The 14,987-nt window shown below is 39.5% G+C and overlaps 1 protein-coding gene across 3 annotated transcripts; it reads right to left on the bottom strand.

Moving 5' to 3' along the window:
- Positions 1-5,453: 5,453 nt before the first annotated feature.
- LOC139194928 (disease resistance protein RPV1-like) lies at positions 5,454-13,776 on the bottom strand. Of its 3 annotated transcripts, none has more exons than XM_070820024.1 (6): positions 13,495-13,776; positions 12,863-13,400; positions 11,693-12,770; positions 11,143-11,544; positions 6,696-11,054; positions 5,454-6,613 (listed from the first exon to the last, which is right to left on the bottom strand). In XM_070820024.1, the coding sequence occupies exons 2-5, from the start codon at positions 13,336-13,338 to the stop codon at positions 7,644-7,646; spliced, it is 5,367 nt and encodes a 1,788-aa protein (XP_070676125.1). In that variant the 5' UTR covers positions 13,339-13,400; positions 13,495-13,776; the 3' UTR covers positions 5,454-6,613; positions 6,696-7,643. The 3 variants fall into 3 exon arrangements, with proteins under 3 accessions (XP_070676125.1, XP_070676126.1, XP_070676119.1); XM_070820025.1 differs by having other exon boundaries at positions 12,863-13,338; positions 13,495-13,647; XM_070820018.1 differs by lacking the exon at positions 13,495-13,776 and having other exon boundaries at positions 5,454-11,054; positions 12,863-13,478.
- Positions 13,777-14,987: the final 1,211 nt, after the last annotated feature.

The following is a 14,987-nucleotide window of genomic DNA, read 5'->3' as shown; positions in this document are numbered from 1 at the left end:
TCTGAGACATCTGGAAGAGTGATTAAGGGTACTTGGTATTGGTGTCTTGTGGCTGCAAAGTTACTACAGCTCTACAAAGTGCTTAGGACATTTGAAAACAATGCAGAAACACGTCCTCCATATTCTAAATTCATATGGATTGGGCAACTAAAAACTTAACTATTCTACTTAATCTTGTTCTGATGGGCAACATAAATGTGTTGCTTGCAACTGAATTCTTCAATTTCAGCACATCGAGCTATTTCTCTTGTTCTAATGTTGAATTAACATTACAACAAGCTCCTCTCCACCTTTGTCAATGTTAGATTGGATGACTCAAATTATCTAAATTGGAACTTCCAAATACAACAAGCTCCTCTCCACCTTCACTGGGGTTCAGAGTGTTGTGCGGAAGCGCTAATTTGAAACCAATAAACTAAAACGGAAAAAATATGACAAAACAAACAATTCAAACTGACACAAAAGATTTATACTGGTTCGGTGTAAGCCTACATCCAGTTCGAGGACATCGAGGAAGTTCCACTAATAAACAAAATGAGATTATGTATCTTGAGGCTTTTGCAATCGCTTAGTTCAACGTAACAAGCCCCTAAAGATTTCTAATTGACGAAGGTAGTTCTTCAATTGCAGGCCCAACTAAATAAAGCTCTGATAGCTTCTCCATAAGATCTGAAATATCTGGAAACTTCTCAAGGTTTGAGCAACCAGAAAGATTAAGCGTTTGAAGATATCCCATATGAATGTTGCTCGGCAGGCTCTTGAGTTCTCAACAGCCTCTTAGGTCCAAAATAGTAAGGCCTGTGAGTTTATTAATTGACAAATGCAGTTCTTTAATTGCAGTCTCATCTGAATCAAGCTCTGATAGCTTCTCCATAACATTTGAAATATTTGGAAACTTCTCAAGCATTGAGCAACCAGAAAGATTAAGGGTTTGAAGAGATCATATAAATACTGCTCAGTAGGCTCTTGAGTTCTCGACGGCCTCTTAGATCCAAAACAGTAACGCCCGTGAGTATATTAATTGACGAAGGCAGTTCTTTAATTGCAGTCCCAACTAAATAAAGATTTGATAGCTTCTCTGTAACATCTAAAATATCAGGAAACTTCTCAAGGTTTGAGCAACCAGAAAGATTAAGGGTTTGAAGAAATCCCATATGAATGTTACTCGGTAGGCTCTTGAGTTCTCAACAGCCTCTTAGGTCCAATATAGTAAGGCATGTGAGTTTATTAATTGACGAAGGCAGTTCTTTAATTGCAATCTTATATAAATGAAGCTCTGATAGCTTCTCTATAACATCTGAAATATCTGGAAACTTCTCAAGCATTGAGCAACCAAAAATATTAAGGGTTTGAAAAGATCTCATATGAATGCTGCTCGACAGGATCTTGAGTTCTCGACAGCCTCTTAGATCCAAAACAGTAAGGCCTATGAGTATATTAATTGACGAAGGCAATTCTTTAATTGCATTCCTATCTAAATAAAGCCCTGATACCTTCTCCATAACTTCTGAACAATTTGGAAACTTCTCAAGCATTGAGCAACCAGAAAGATAGGTGTGACAACCCATCCTTGAAATTATGTTTTTATTTATTTTAATCGAGGGAATCGAAGAAAATGCCCCTAGAGGCCAGGACTTTGATTTCAGTTAATCATCGTCTAGAGAAACGTATGATTTTTTTTTAGCGTAATTGGGTAGTACTCGACGATACGAACGCGTGGGTATAAGCGGATTTGAATTTGGAGCAACAACGGGGATATTGTGGAATTCAAATGTAAGGGTATTTTGGTAAGTTCACAAATGGAGATATTTCTCCACTTTGGACACCACATGACTGACACGTGGCACCTTATTTCTGGTGCCCTTTTCTTTTCCCCTTTGTGATCTCTCCCTCGAGAACTTTCTCGTGTCTTCTCTCTCATCTCTGTCAACTCTCTCTCTCTGCCAGTTCAACAAAAAACGTCACCACCTACTGCCTTCTTTGGCGAGCTTCGCCATAGCACCACCATAACTTTCTCATCTCCAACTCTCTTTGGTGAGCTTCGCCATAGCACCACCGTAATTTGGAAGCAACCTAGGAAAAATTTCCCAGATTTCTAGAAAACAAGACTCGTGGCCATTTGACCATTTTCAGACCAATTTGCCGGCCAATTATGATCTTCGCTGGGCCTCCTAAGGGTATGACTCTCTTCTCTAGATTTCTAACTTCATTATGGATTTTCAATCATCAAGTTTGGTTAAGAATTGAATTAGAAACTAGCTATGAAAGTTGGGAAGAAATTTCCAAAATTCTGGAAAGTTTGGCCGTGACCATCGGGCCACTTTTAGGTCGTTTCCCCGTTCAACTCAGGCCACGATTGGACCCCGAAGTAGTATAAACCTTTTCCCCACATTCCTAGTTTCTAGTTGGCTTTTGAATCATTGAATTTGGTTTAAGTATTGAGTTAGAAATTAGCCTTGGAAGTTAGGATGAAAATAAGCAAAATTATGACCTTCGCGAGGAAGACGATTACTGGTGTACTCGCGACACGTGGGATGCCGGCGCCTTTAATTTAAAAAAAATAATAATAATCCTCCCTTCCCACTCTCACATTCTCTCTCACTCTTTTGCTCTCTTATGCTCTCCTTTAATTTTAAAAACAAAAAAAATATTCACACACCCTTTGTGCATGGCTATATTCTAGTAAATTTTAAATAAAAGTGTAGTAATTAAAAAATTGAAAAGAAATAACCGCTTCTTACTGAGAAGTTAATGACTTTTTATGTTGAATTTATTCTAAATATAAAATTAAGCCAATTTAAAAAAAAAACAATAAAGTATCCAAAAAAAAAAACCAAATGCAAAAGAAAAAGGCTAGTAATAAAATAAGGGTAGATCTATTCACACATATTTTTTTCCCTCTCACATATTCTTATTAATTTTTTCATTTGATCTTCTTCAAATTATTTGATTCGACTGCCAAAAATAAATAAAAAAATGTGTGAAAGAAAAAGATAAGTATCTGGATAACACTATCCTAAAATAATTCTTCAACGTATTGGAAAATTCAAATACGAATTGGACTAGCCCGGTTTTAAATTTTTAAAAGGCCCATCAGAATGAGTCCAAATAGGCCCACGGCCCGCAAACATTATTATTATTATTTTTTTTTTTCCGTCAAAAGAAAATCCCATTTCATGAGTTTAGTTTGTATGGGTGAAGCCATCGTGATTTGAATTCAGCAGCATAAGCTGCTCATGGCGGTATTGATCCAAATTACTCGTATTTTCGCGAATCCCAGCGGATAAATTGGCGGCTCTGGTTAGCGCGGACCTCCAGCTCTCCACCTCTTTCATTTCGGCATTCGATTCGCGTTCGTTTTGAGGAAAAAGCTTCTGCAAAACTTATCTTGAGCTTACGAACTTCAGATGGATCAACTTGGTAGAAAATCGGCACCACTGTCTGCTTCTTTGCGTCCATGCACGCCAGGATTTTGACCAGTTCTTTCAAGCACCCCGTCGAATAAGCGTAGTTCTGGGAGAAAACCACGATCGAAAGCCTCGACGATTCGCTTATGATTGAGCTGCTAACTCAACTGAACTACAATTGGATCACCGGAAAATGGTCTGACCGACACGAAGTCAATGAGCCAATGCAAATTAGATCATTACGTAAAGTACACTAATCTGGTTTTGAAACTCAGCAAATCTTAAATGACCCTTTCCTTTTATTTATTATTAATTTTTACGGTAGAGCAACGTTGGTGGTTTAGGTAATTAGTTATTAAAGAAGAGGAAAATCTGTAAGGATTGAATTCACAACAAATCCATAAGGATCGAATTGGCATCAAAGTGTATATGCATTATTATTTTTCGTCACTGTAGTAAAGCGCCAACTGCAAATCTCATGAGTATAATTTGTATGAATATGTTTTTTTTAGTATAAATGATATTCTATACCATCTATACTTTTCCTTTTTGTTAAAGAACCCTCGATTGTGCGAGGTGAAATTTTATTGAAATAAAAAGGCAAATACACCTAGTGTAACCAAACAAACAAAAAAATGATATTCTACACTACGCGATATCGTTCAACTATGTTGAATCTTCATCTGCATACCCAACCCAATAACTTCTTTGTAAATCGGAAATATATTCCGATCTCGCTATTCATATGAAAAATGAGTTAGAGTGATTGGAAATATCCTCGAGGTAAGTGTCAGCTTCTCACATATGTGTCATGTCTAATAGCATCGTTTGGCTTCTAAACTACTGTCACATTATTAATGGTACTACTCTGAAATCTTTCATATGTATGACGAGGATAATGCGCGTTTTCTATTAAAAATATGAGAGTTGTATGATGTACCTTTTATTGTATTTTTGTTCGGATGTACCTTTCATTGTTTTTGTTTGAATTTGGGTGTGCCAAGAAAGAGTAGAGGTAACAATTTTAGACAGATTCGATAATCCGACTTGAAAAGGACAAAAAATAAGTTTGTTTGGGTTGGGCATAATCGTGCTGACCCATTTATCGTGGTTAATAAGAGTTTGTGTTCCCATCCAACCCACCTAATTTGAAAGTGACGTACATTTTAGCACGCTTACACAATTGTGTAACTAGATAACTCGTGTGTAATTATTTAAGTTGAACGTGAAATGATAGTTTAACCTTTTTCTTTCATGTAAACTTTGTATTCTTAGTAGTAGCTAATAGTGACGCCTTTGGGTTGTATTCATGTCGAGAAGTTTTTTCGTGCGGCCGGCAAATTATTTGGTACACCAAGAATTAATGATACAATTCATTATAATTTTTTTTTTTAAGTTTCCAACCAATTATTATTAAATTTGGTGTACTGAGCCGTATGTCAAGCACACTAAAAAATCTATTGTTTATGTCAACACGAACCAGAAACGTCCGGAAGAGCAATTAAGGGTACTTGGTATTTATGTCTTGTGGCTGCAAAGTTATTACAGCTCTACAAAGTGATATTCTAAGTTCGTATGGAACAGAATTGAGCAATTAAAAACTTAATTATTCTAATTAATCTTGTTTTCATGATAGCACACTTCATTTTACTTCTCGCACACCCCTTGATAATTTCTGTCCGTTGATCTTCTTCAATTCATCCGATCCGACAGTCGAAAATTAAAAGAATGTGTGAGAAGTAAAATAGGATGTGTGGATATCACACCCCTTGAATTTTTCAATTTCAGCACATCGAGCCATTTCTCTTGTTCTAATTTTGAATTAACATTACAACAAGCTCATCTCAACCTCTGTCAATGTCAAATTGGACGACTCACATTATCTGAATTGGCACTTCCAAATACAACAAGCTCGGGGTTCAATGTGTTGTGCGGGAAACACTAACTTGAAACCAATAAACTAATACGGAAAAATATGACAAAACAAACAATTAAAATGACACAAAGATTTATACTGGTTCGGCGTAAACCTACATCCAGTTCGGGGACAGCAAGGAAGTTTCACTAATAAACAAAAGGAAAAGGAGATTACAAAGAGTACTCTCAAACTCAAACCCAAAATACACCCAGATACACTCACAAATAGAAGAGGGAAAAAACGAATTACAAACAAAATATTTGTTTCTCTACAACTACAACAATCGCTAATTGGTTTCACTCTTACAGAACCTTAAACGCAGCAGCTCCCCATTTTACTTCTCTCTTCCATTGGGTGTCGGCTCTTCTCTTTCCTTTACACTAGTGCAGCTGCTTGTATTCACATTTCCCACCGTCTCATCCAAATTCGACACAATGCGAGGCTTTAAATACGAGCACTAAAGAGACCTAGCATGGGATCCGCATATGCCAACTAAAGAGCCACAACAGTTTGGTTTTAGGTCCGCGTAGAAAGTGTTGAGACCCAACAGGACTGAGCCATCAAATCCAACACAGAGGGATTGTTCTCTTCAGTTTTCCTTTGCCCCATCAGGAAGTACCAATCTTTTAGAATACAAATCCTCTGCGTCAGAGGTATCACTTCCATTTTGTTCACCCTCGTTATAGCAACACCCTTCACGGTTCCTCTCAGAATGTGCAACTCTTACCATTGATTTGCCAAAAGCACGAAGTTCGGCTTCAGAATTCTCATGATGATAGTGTTGTTCTTGAAAGTGGAATTGATCCGGCTGTATCATGCTTCAATAACGCACCACCTCAAATTTGGGATAAAAGGGACCACACGGGCTTACAATTAGCTTCCTCTCACAATTGGCATAAAAGAGATTATGCACCTCCTCACAGTTGGCATAAAAGAGACGAACTCCACTCCTTCTGACGCGATGCTGCTGAACTGGTGCCCCAGAATCACATAATCTGACTCAAGTAACCTGCCTCTTGTGATGCTCAAATCAAGCAAATCAAAGCAGAAACCGCGCTCGCCATGCATGCTCTCCTTTGAAGGTACAAAAACACAGAGCAGATAGATCAGATGCATAATGTGCATACTTGAACTTAGTAACACCGCACACAGCGAATCCTAAAATCTTATGATCCAAGACTGGTGGTAGATGCACAGTTACGGAAGATCTGCTACACTGATGGCTGAACCAATCTGAAAGTTTACTTCCAGGAAGATACATAAACAAGGAAAGAGGTTGCGGATTACCCTGCAGAATGAAAACAAAGGTAAACTGGACTTGCATTAGATATGTTTCATACTTTTGCACGTAGAGAGAGAGAGAGAGAGACCTGATGAGCTTCCACAACATCTTCAAATAGATTTTGCACCAGCTGGAAGCAGTTTGAAAATGTCAAGTAAAGATTCTTCGGAAAAAACTTGCTTGGTCTTGAAACAGATACCAAAGCCGTGCAATCATGGGCATCTATGAACCTTATAGTTGATGAAATCTCTGGTATTGATTTCAGTCCCTTGCAACCTTCCAATTTGAGACTTGTTAACCAATGAAGCCAATTCATTTCCGCAGGCAAGCTCTCAAAATTGTTTCTGCAGAGTTCTAATGTACTCAATAATGATAAATGAGCAATACCCAATAATTCCAACACCTCAAACTTTGGGCAACCAGAAAGACTAAGATAGTGAAGGGCCTTGAGATCACAAATGCTGCTTGGGAGACTTGAGTTTTCTAAAATCTCTTACGTTCAACGTAACAAGACCTGGAAGATTTCTAATTGAAGAAGGCAGTTCTTTAATTGCAGTCCCATCTAAATATAACTTTGATAGCTTCTCCATAACATCTGAAATGTCTGGAAACTTCTCAAAGTTTTGAGCAACCAGAAAGATTAAGGGTTTGAAGAGATCCCATATGAATGCTGCTCGGCAGGCTCTTGAGTTCTTGACACCCAGATAGGTCCAAAACAGTAAGGCCCGTGAGTTTATTAATTGACGAAGGCAGTTCTTGAATGGCAGTCCCATCTAAATATAACCTTGATAGCTTCTCCACAACATCTGAAATATCTGGAAACTTCTCAAGCATTGAGCAACCCGAAAGAATAAGGGTTCGAAGAGATCCCATATGAATGCTACTCGGCAGGCTCTTGAGTTCTTGACACCCAGATAGGTTCAAAACAGTAAGGCCCGTGAGTTTAGTAATTGACGAAGGCAGTTCTTTAATGGCAGTCCCATCTAAATATAACTCTGATAGATTCTCCATAACATCTGAAATATCTGGAAACTTCTCAAGCATTGAGCAACCCGAAAGAATAAGGGTTTGAAGAGATCCCATATGAATGCTGCTCGGCAGGCTCTTTGAGTTCTTGACACCAAGATAGGTTCAAATCAGTAAGGCCCGTGAGTTTATTAATTGATGAAGGCAGTTCTTTAATGGCAGTCCCATCTAAATATAACTCTGATAGATTCTCCATAGCATCTGAAATCTCTGGAAACTTCTCAAGGTTTGAGCAACCAGAAAGATTAAGGGTTTGAAGAGATCCGATATGAATACTGCTCTGCAGGCTCTTGAGTTCTTGACAGCCTCTTAGGTTCAAAATAGTAAGGCCCGTGAGTTTATTAATTGATGAATGCAGTTCTTTAATAGCAGTCCCATCTAAATGAAGCTCTGATAGCTTCTCCATAACATCTGAAATATCTGGAAACTTCTCAAGCATTGAGCAGCCCGAAAGAATAATGGTTTGAAGAGATCCTACATGAATGCTGCTCGGCAGGCTCTTGAGTTCTCGACAGCCTCTTAGGTTCAAAACAGTAAGGCCCGTGAGTTTATTAATTGACGAATGCAGTTCTTTAATGGCAGTCCCACCTAAATAAAGCTTTGATAGCTTCCCCATAACATCTGAAATATCTGGAAACTTCTCAAAGTTTGAGCAACCAAAAAGTTTAAGGGTTTGAAGAGATCCCATATGAATGCTGCTCGGCAGGCTCTTGAGTTCTCGACACCGAGATAGGTCCAAAACAGTGAGGCCTGTGAGTTTATTAATTGACGAAGGCAGTTCTTTAATTGCAGTCTCGTCTAAATAAAGCTCTGATAGCTTCTCCATAACACCTGAAATATCTGGAAACTGCTCCAGGTTTGAGCAACCAGAAAGATTAAGGGTTTGAAGAGATCCCATATGAATGCTGCTTGGCATGCTCTTGAGTTCTCGACAGCCTCTTAGGACCAAAATAGTAAGGCTCGTGAGTTTATTAATTGACGAAGGCAGTTCTTTAATTGCAGTCTCGTCTAAATAAAGCTCTGATAGCTTCTCCATAACACCCGAAATATCTGGAAACTGCTCCAGGTTTGAGCAACCAGAAAGATTAAGGGTTTGAAGAGATCCCATATGAATGCTGCTCGGCAGGCTCTTGAGTTCTCGACACCGAGATAGGTCCAAAACAGTGAGGCCTGTGAGTTTATTAATTGACGAAGGCAGTTCTTTAATTGCAGTCTCGTTTAAATAAAGCTCTGATAGCTTCTCCATAACACCTGAAATATCTGGAAACTGCTCCAGGTTTGAGCAACCAGAAAGATTAAGGGTTTGAAGAGATCCCATATGAATGCTGCTCGGCAGGCTCTTGAGTTCTCGACACCGAGATAGGTCCAAAACAGTGAGGCCTGTGAGTTTATTAATTGACGAAGGCAGTTCTTTAATTGCAGTCTTGTCTAAATATAACCTTGATAGTTTCTTCATAACATCTGAAATATCTGGAAACTTCTCAAGCATTGAGCAACCTGAAAGATTAAGAGTTTGAAGAGATCCCATATGAATGCTGCTCGGCAGGCTCTTCAGTTCTTCACAGCGTCTTAGGTCCAAGAGAGTAAGGCCCGTGAGTTTATTAATTGAAGAAGGCAGTTCTTCAATTGCAGTCCCAACTAAATAAAGCTCTGACAGCTCCTCCATAACTTCCGAAATCTCAGGAAACTTCTCAAGGTTTGAGCAACCAGAAAGATTAAGGGTTTGAAGAGATCCCATATGATTGATGCCCGGAAGGCTCTTAAGATTTTCACAGCCTCTTAGGTCCAAAAAAGTAAGGCCCGTGAGTTTATTAATTGACGAAGGCAGTTCTTTAATGGCAGTGCTATCTAAATATAACTTTGATAGATTCCCCATAACATCTGAAATATCTGGAAACTTCTCAATGTTTGAGCAACCAGAAAGTTTAAGGGTTTGAAGAGATCCCATATGAATGCTGCTTGGCATGCTCTTGAGTTCTCGACAGCCTCTTAGGACCAAAATAGTAAGGCTCGTGAGTTTATTAATTGACGAAGGCAGTTCTTTAATTGCAGTCTCGTCTAAATAAAGCTCTGATAGCTTCTCCATAACACCCGAAATATCTGGAAACTGCTCCAGGTTTGAGCAACCAGAAAGATTAAGGGTTTGAAGAGATCCCATATGAATGCTGCTCGGCAGGCTCTTGAGTTCTCGACACCGAGATAGGTCCAAAACAGTGAGGCCTGTGAGTTTATTAATTGACGAAGGCAGTTCTTTAATTGCAGTCTCGTTTAAATAAAGCTCTGATAGCTTCTCCATAACACCTGAAATATCTGGAAACTGCTCCAGGTTTGAGCAACCAGAAAGATTAAGGGTTTGAAGAGATCCCATATGAATGCTGCTCGGCAGGCTCTTGAGTTCTCGACACCGAGATAGGTCCAAAACAGTGAGGCCTGTGAGTTTATTAATTGACGAAGGCAGTTCTTTAATTGCAGTCTTGTCTAAATATAACCTTGATAGTTTCTTCATAACATCTGAAATATCTGGAAACTTCTCAAGCATTGAGCAACCTGAAAGATTAAGAGTTTGAAGAGATCCCATATGAATGCTGCTCGGCAGGCTCTTCAGTTCTTCACAGCGTCTTAGGTCCAAGAGAGTAAGGCCCGTGAGTTTATTAATTGAAGAAGGCAGTTCTTCAATTGCAGTCCCAACTAAATAAAGCTCTGACAGCTCCTCCATAACTTCCGAAATCTCAGGAAACTTCTCAAGGTTTGAGCAACCAGAAAGATTAAGGGTTTGAAGAGATCCCATATGATTGATGCCCGGAAGGCTCTTAAGATTTTCACAGCCTCTTAGGTCCAAAAAAGTAAGGCCCGTGAGTTTATTAATTGACGAAGGCAGTTCTTTAATGGCAGTGCTATCTAAATATAACTTTGATAGATTCCCCATAACATCTGAAATATCTGGAAACTTCTCAATGTTTGAGCAACCAGAAAGTTTAAGGGTTTGAAGAGATCCCATATGAATGCTGCTCGGCAGGCTCTTGAGTTCTCGACACTGAGATAGGTCCAAAACAGTGAGGCCTGTGAGTTTATTAATTGAAGAAGGCAGTTCTTTAATTGCAGTCCCAACTAAATAAAGCTCTGACAGCTCCTCCATAACTTCCGAAATCTCAGGAAACTTCTCAAGGTTTGAGCAACCAGAAAGATCAAGGGTTTGAAGAGATCCCATACGAATGATGCCCGGAAGGCTCTTAAGATTTTCACAGTCTCCTAGATTCAATATAGCAAGGTTTTTCAGAGCTGAAATGGATGGGTCAACCTCATATAACTCTGTACAACCTTTGAGATTTAGTTCCTTAAGACTTGTAGCCTTTGTGAAGTCGGGGGTTTTCTTAAGGCTTTCACAATAACTTAAATTGATGAATTTCAACTTTTCCAGAGGCTGTTAAAAAGTACAGGAAAACATGCACAACACATCTCAGAACCTAAACATTGAAAATAAATATATTTACGTAAATGAAAAATCGTACCTCAGCTCCTGTCCAAAGTTGTTCGATGCGACTATTGCTCATGTCAAGGTTTACAAGATTCTTGAACTGGAAGTTGGATGGCCAAGACTTGAGGGGGCAACCACGCCAGATGAGACACCTCAACTGAGAACTTTGGAACTTTAAGTCCGCAATCCAGTGTTTTATGAAGCAATCATGTGGAGCTCGATTGTCAAATGAATCCCCGAATGCAAGCTCATCTTCTGCTTCAGTTGAAGTTTGACTGTCAAATGAATCCTCGGATACAAACCCATATTCGTCAAAGTAACCATCACGTATCATGAGCAGTCTTAGTTTTGTCATACTAACAAATGCTTCAGTATTTGAGCATCTCTCTTTAAAGATTGCTGAATCCAGGATTATGCCTTCAATTGCTTCTGTAGCCTGGATAAACCAACAATGTAAATTAAAGTGAAGGAAAACACAAAGAACCTTATTGAATATTATAAACAATGCATGTTTGCTATAAAATAGATTTTCGTCGAAAGCTGAAGCTTTCTACGAAACATTGCATAAGAGAAAGATATCTCACTGTTTTTTGAGTCAGCACATGACGAACATCTTCATAACTCCACAACCTACTTCTTCTCCCAGGCTCTTTGATACATTCTTGGCGAACGATTTCCCGACCCATTTCCTCTAGTAAATCATGCATCACCAGTTCCCCCCACTTTGACACAGATATGAGAGCTCGGTCGATTAGAACTCTTATTCCACGATGGGGATATAAGCCACAACTGTCCAGACTTTTTTTTGCACTGTCTATATCCATTCCTTTCAAGAAACATGCAATATCTAGAAAGATGTCCTTGTCTGACTCATCTAGTCCATCAAAGCTCGTTTTAAGCACATTATGAATTCCCTTTTGCGGGATTTTCCTTATTTTTTCCAACTCATCTTCCCACTCGGGCACAGTTTTGTTATCAAGAAAAGCTCCCAACACTTTGAGTGCTAAAGGCAGACCTTGGGCATATTGTATGGCACGCCTTGAGAGCTGACCATAATTTCGGGTGGGTTGGATTGTTCTGAAGGCATACTGGTAGAAGAGTTTAAGAGCTTCTGGCTCACTTAAGTTCTCGGGCTTATATACAGCACCAGCTCCACTTAATAATTGTTTATCTCTAGTTGTTATAATGACCCGACTTCCACCACCAAATGAATGCTGCTTTCCAAGTAAGGCTTCGATTTGGGATAATTCATCAACGTCATCAAGAACAATGAAAACTTTTTTCCTTTGTAGCCTTTGTAGCCTTTCCAACGTGCCTAAACTCTGCACCTTTTCCTGCTTCAAGATTCTAGAAAGAAGCATTTCTTGCATATGTACTGCACCATTCTTCGAGAAGCCTTCCTTGACATTTTCGAGAAAGCAGCAAGCTTCAAATTGACATGCGATTCCATCATAAACAGCGCGAGCGATGGTGGTTTTGCCTATACCTCCCATACCCCATATTCCAACAGTGAAAACATCATCCACCCCAGGACGTAATAGTGAATTCACTGCATCTATGTGGTAATCCATTCCAACCAAGCCATTATCTTTGCTTGGCGAGACTTGGATATATCTCTTATATATGTCATCCACAATTTCCTCAATAAGCTTGGCATCATCCCTGTGTAATACGAAAAACAGCACCGAATTAAACTAAATGCTATAAAAATCTCAATTCATAAGTAATTAAGAATATAATCGAACAGTAATTACTCGTATTTTCGCGAATCCCAGCCGGATAAATTGGCAGCTCTGGTTACCGCGGACCTCCAGCTCTCCACCTCTTCCATGTCGGCGTTCGATTCGCGTTCGTGTTGAGCAAAAGCTTCTGCAAAAATTTTCTTTTGCTTACGAACTTCAGATGGATCAACTTCGTAGAAAATCGGCACCACTATCTGCTTCTTTGCGTCCATGCACGCCAGGATTTTGACCAGTTCTTTCAAGCACCACGTCGAAGAAGCGTAGTTCTGGGAGAAAACCACGATCGAAATCCTCGACTCTTCGATAGCTGAGAGGAGCTGCAAAAGATCGTCGCCTTTTCTGATCTCTTCGGCGTCGATGAAGGTGATTAATTTCTGATCCAGAGCTCTGTAGAGATGGCCGACGAAGATCTTGCGAGTGTCTACGCCTCTGAAATTCAGGAAGACGTTGTATTTCAATGAGGAAGAGGAAGGAGCAGCCATTGACATCTGACAGGGACAATATCCACAGCAGATGGTCAGCTACCGACTCGCCTAATGCAACGTAAAAGCTGAAATGGCCGATTGAGCGTCAGCTTTTGGAGTTGGGAGTTAAACGATTGGCTGGAAAAATTGTACCCAAAGATATGATTCTGTTTGGCTCACCGGTGCGGCGATGTTGGGTTCGTGGAGGATGATGGAGCATTCGTGTCCTGCACTTTTTGGGCTGTCTTTTGGTTTATCTCGTGCATCTGTTGGAGGTTCTGTGTTGGGAGGTTTTTTGCTTGACCTTATCTTCTTCTGGATCCCTGCGGCCGTTCATCCGTTTGGCTCAGCAGTGCGGCGATGGGGACGACGACTTCAACAGTTTCTCTGCTGCTAGGGTTTTCTTCTTCTTTGAGCTTTGTTTCTGTTTGGGCCTAATCTCTGTTTTTGGGGGCTTGTTTCGTTTCCGTTGTGATTTTTTTGTTTGTTTTAATGAAATATTAAAACAACAAAAAAAAAATGTAATTTTAAGAAAACTAAATTTTTTAAGTTAAATTTATAAATTAAGTTGTAGTTATAGATGGCTAGTATTTGCCTACACATTTTGTGTATTTGAACACATTTTTTTTTAGAAAATGAGAAGGAGAAAGAGGAAGAGAGAGAGAGAACGTGGAGGAGTGGGAGGTTTTTTTTTTTTTGGTTTTTTTTATATAAATATTAGAGGTATTTTAACATCACTCGTAGGTGAAACTTCAATAAAAAAAAGTAAAATTTGGACTTGTGAAATTACATTATTGACCATCATTTTTTTTTTGTGATAGAAGACTAATTTGTAATATCCCACTTCGCCCAGGAGAGTGATCCTTAAATGTATATTCTCATCCCTACCTAGCATGAGACCTTTTGGGAGCTCACTGGCTTCGAGTTCCGTATGAACTCTGAAATTAAGCGAGAAGGAGGCTAGAGCACTCCCAGGATGGGTGACCCACTGGGAAGTTGCTCGTGAGTTTCCAAAAACAAAATCGTGAGGGAATGGTAAGCCCAAAGCGGACAATATCATGCTACGGTGGTGGAACGGGTCCGTGAAGTGGTGGACCCGGGCCGGGATGTGACAAATGGTTTCAGAGCCAATCTCTGGCCGGAAGTGTGTCAACGAGGACGTCAGGCCCCTAAGGGGGTCGATTGTAACATCCCACATCGCCCAGGGGAGTGATCTTTAAATGTATATTCTCATCTCTACCTAGCACGAGGCTTTTTGGGAGCTCACTAGCTTCGGTTTCCATAGGAACTCTGAAGTTAAGCGAGAAGGAGGTCAGAGCACTCTCAGGATGGATGACCCACTAGAAAGTTGCTCGTGAGTTCCCAAAAACAAAACCGTGAGGGAATGGTAAGCCCAGAGCAGACAATATCGTACTACGATGGTGGAACGGGCCCGGAAAGTGGTGGACCCGGGCCAGGATGTGACAAATTTGTCTTTTCACCCTCTTTTGGTTGACAAAAAAAGTTTTATTAATTAGTAGAGATTAGATTATTCATTGAATGTCGATTAACGTGATGTTTTTAATTGGTGAAATATTATTTAACTTGTAAATTTGATTTAAATTTTTGATTTCCTTAACATTATTAAAAATATATAATTCTATAAAATTTGAAAGAAAAAAACTCTGTAAAAT

The sequence above is a fragment of the Malus domestica genome, chromosome 01 (genome assembly GCF_042453785.1).
Source record: "Malus domestica chromosome 01, GDT2T_hap1".
NCBI lineage: Eukaryota > Viridiplantae > Streptophyta > Magnoliopsida > Rosales > Rosaceae > Malus > Malus domestica.
Note: the sequence above shows the minus strand (reverse complement) of the source record. Positions and strands in the feature narration are given on the sequence as shown.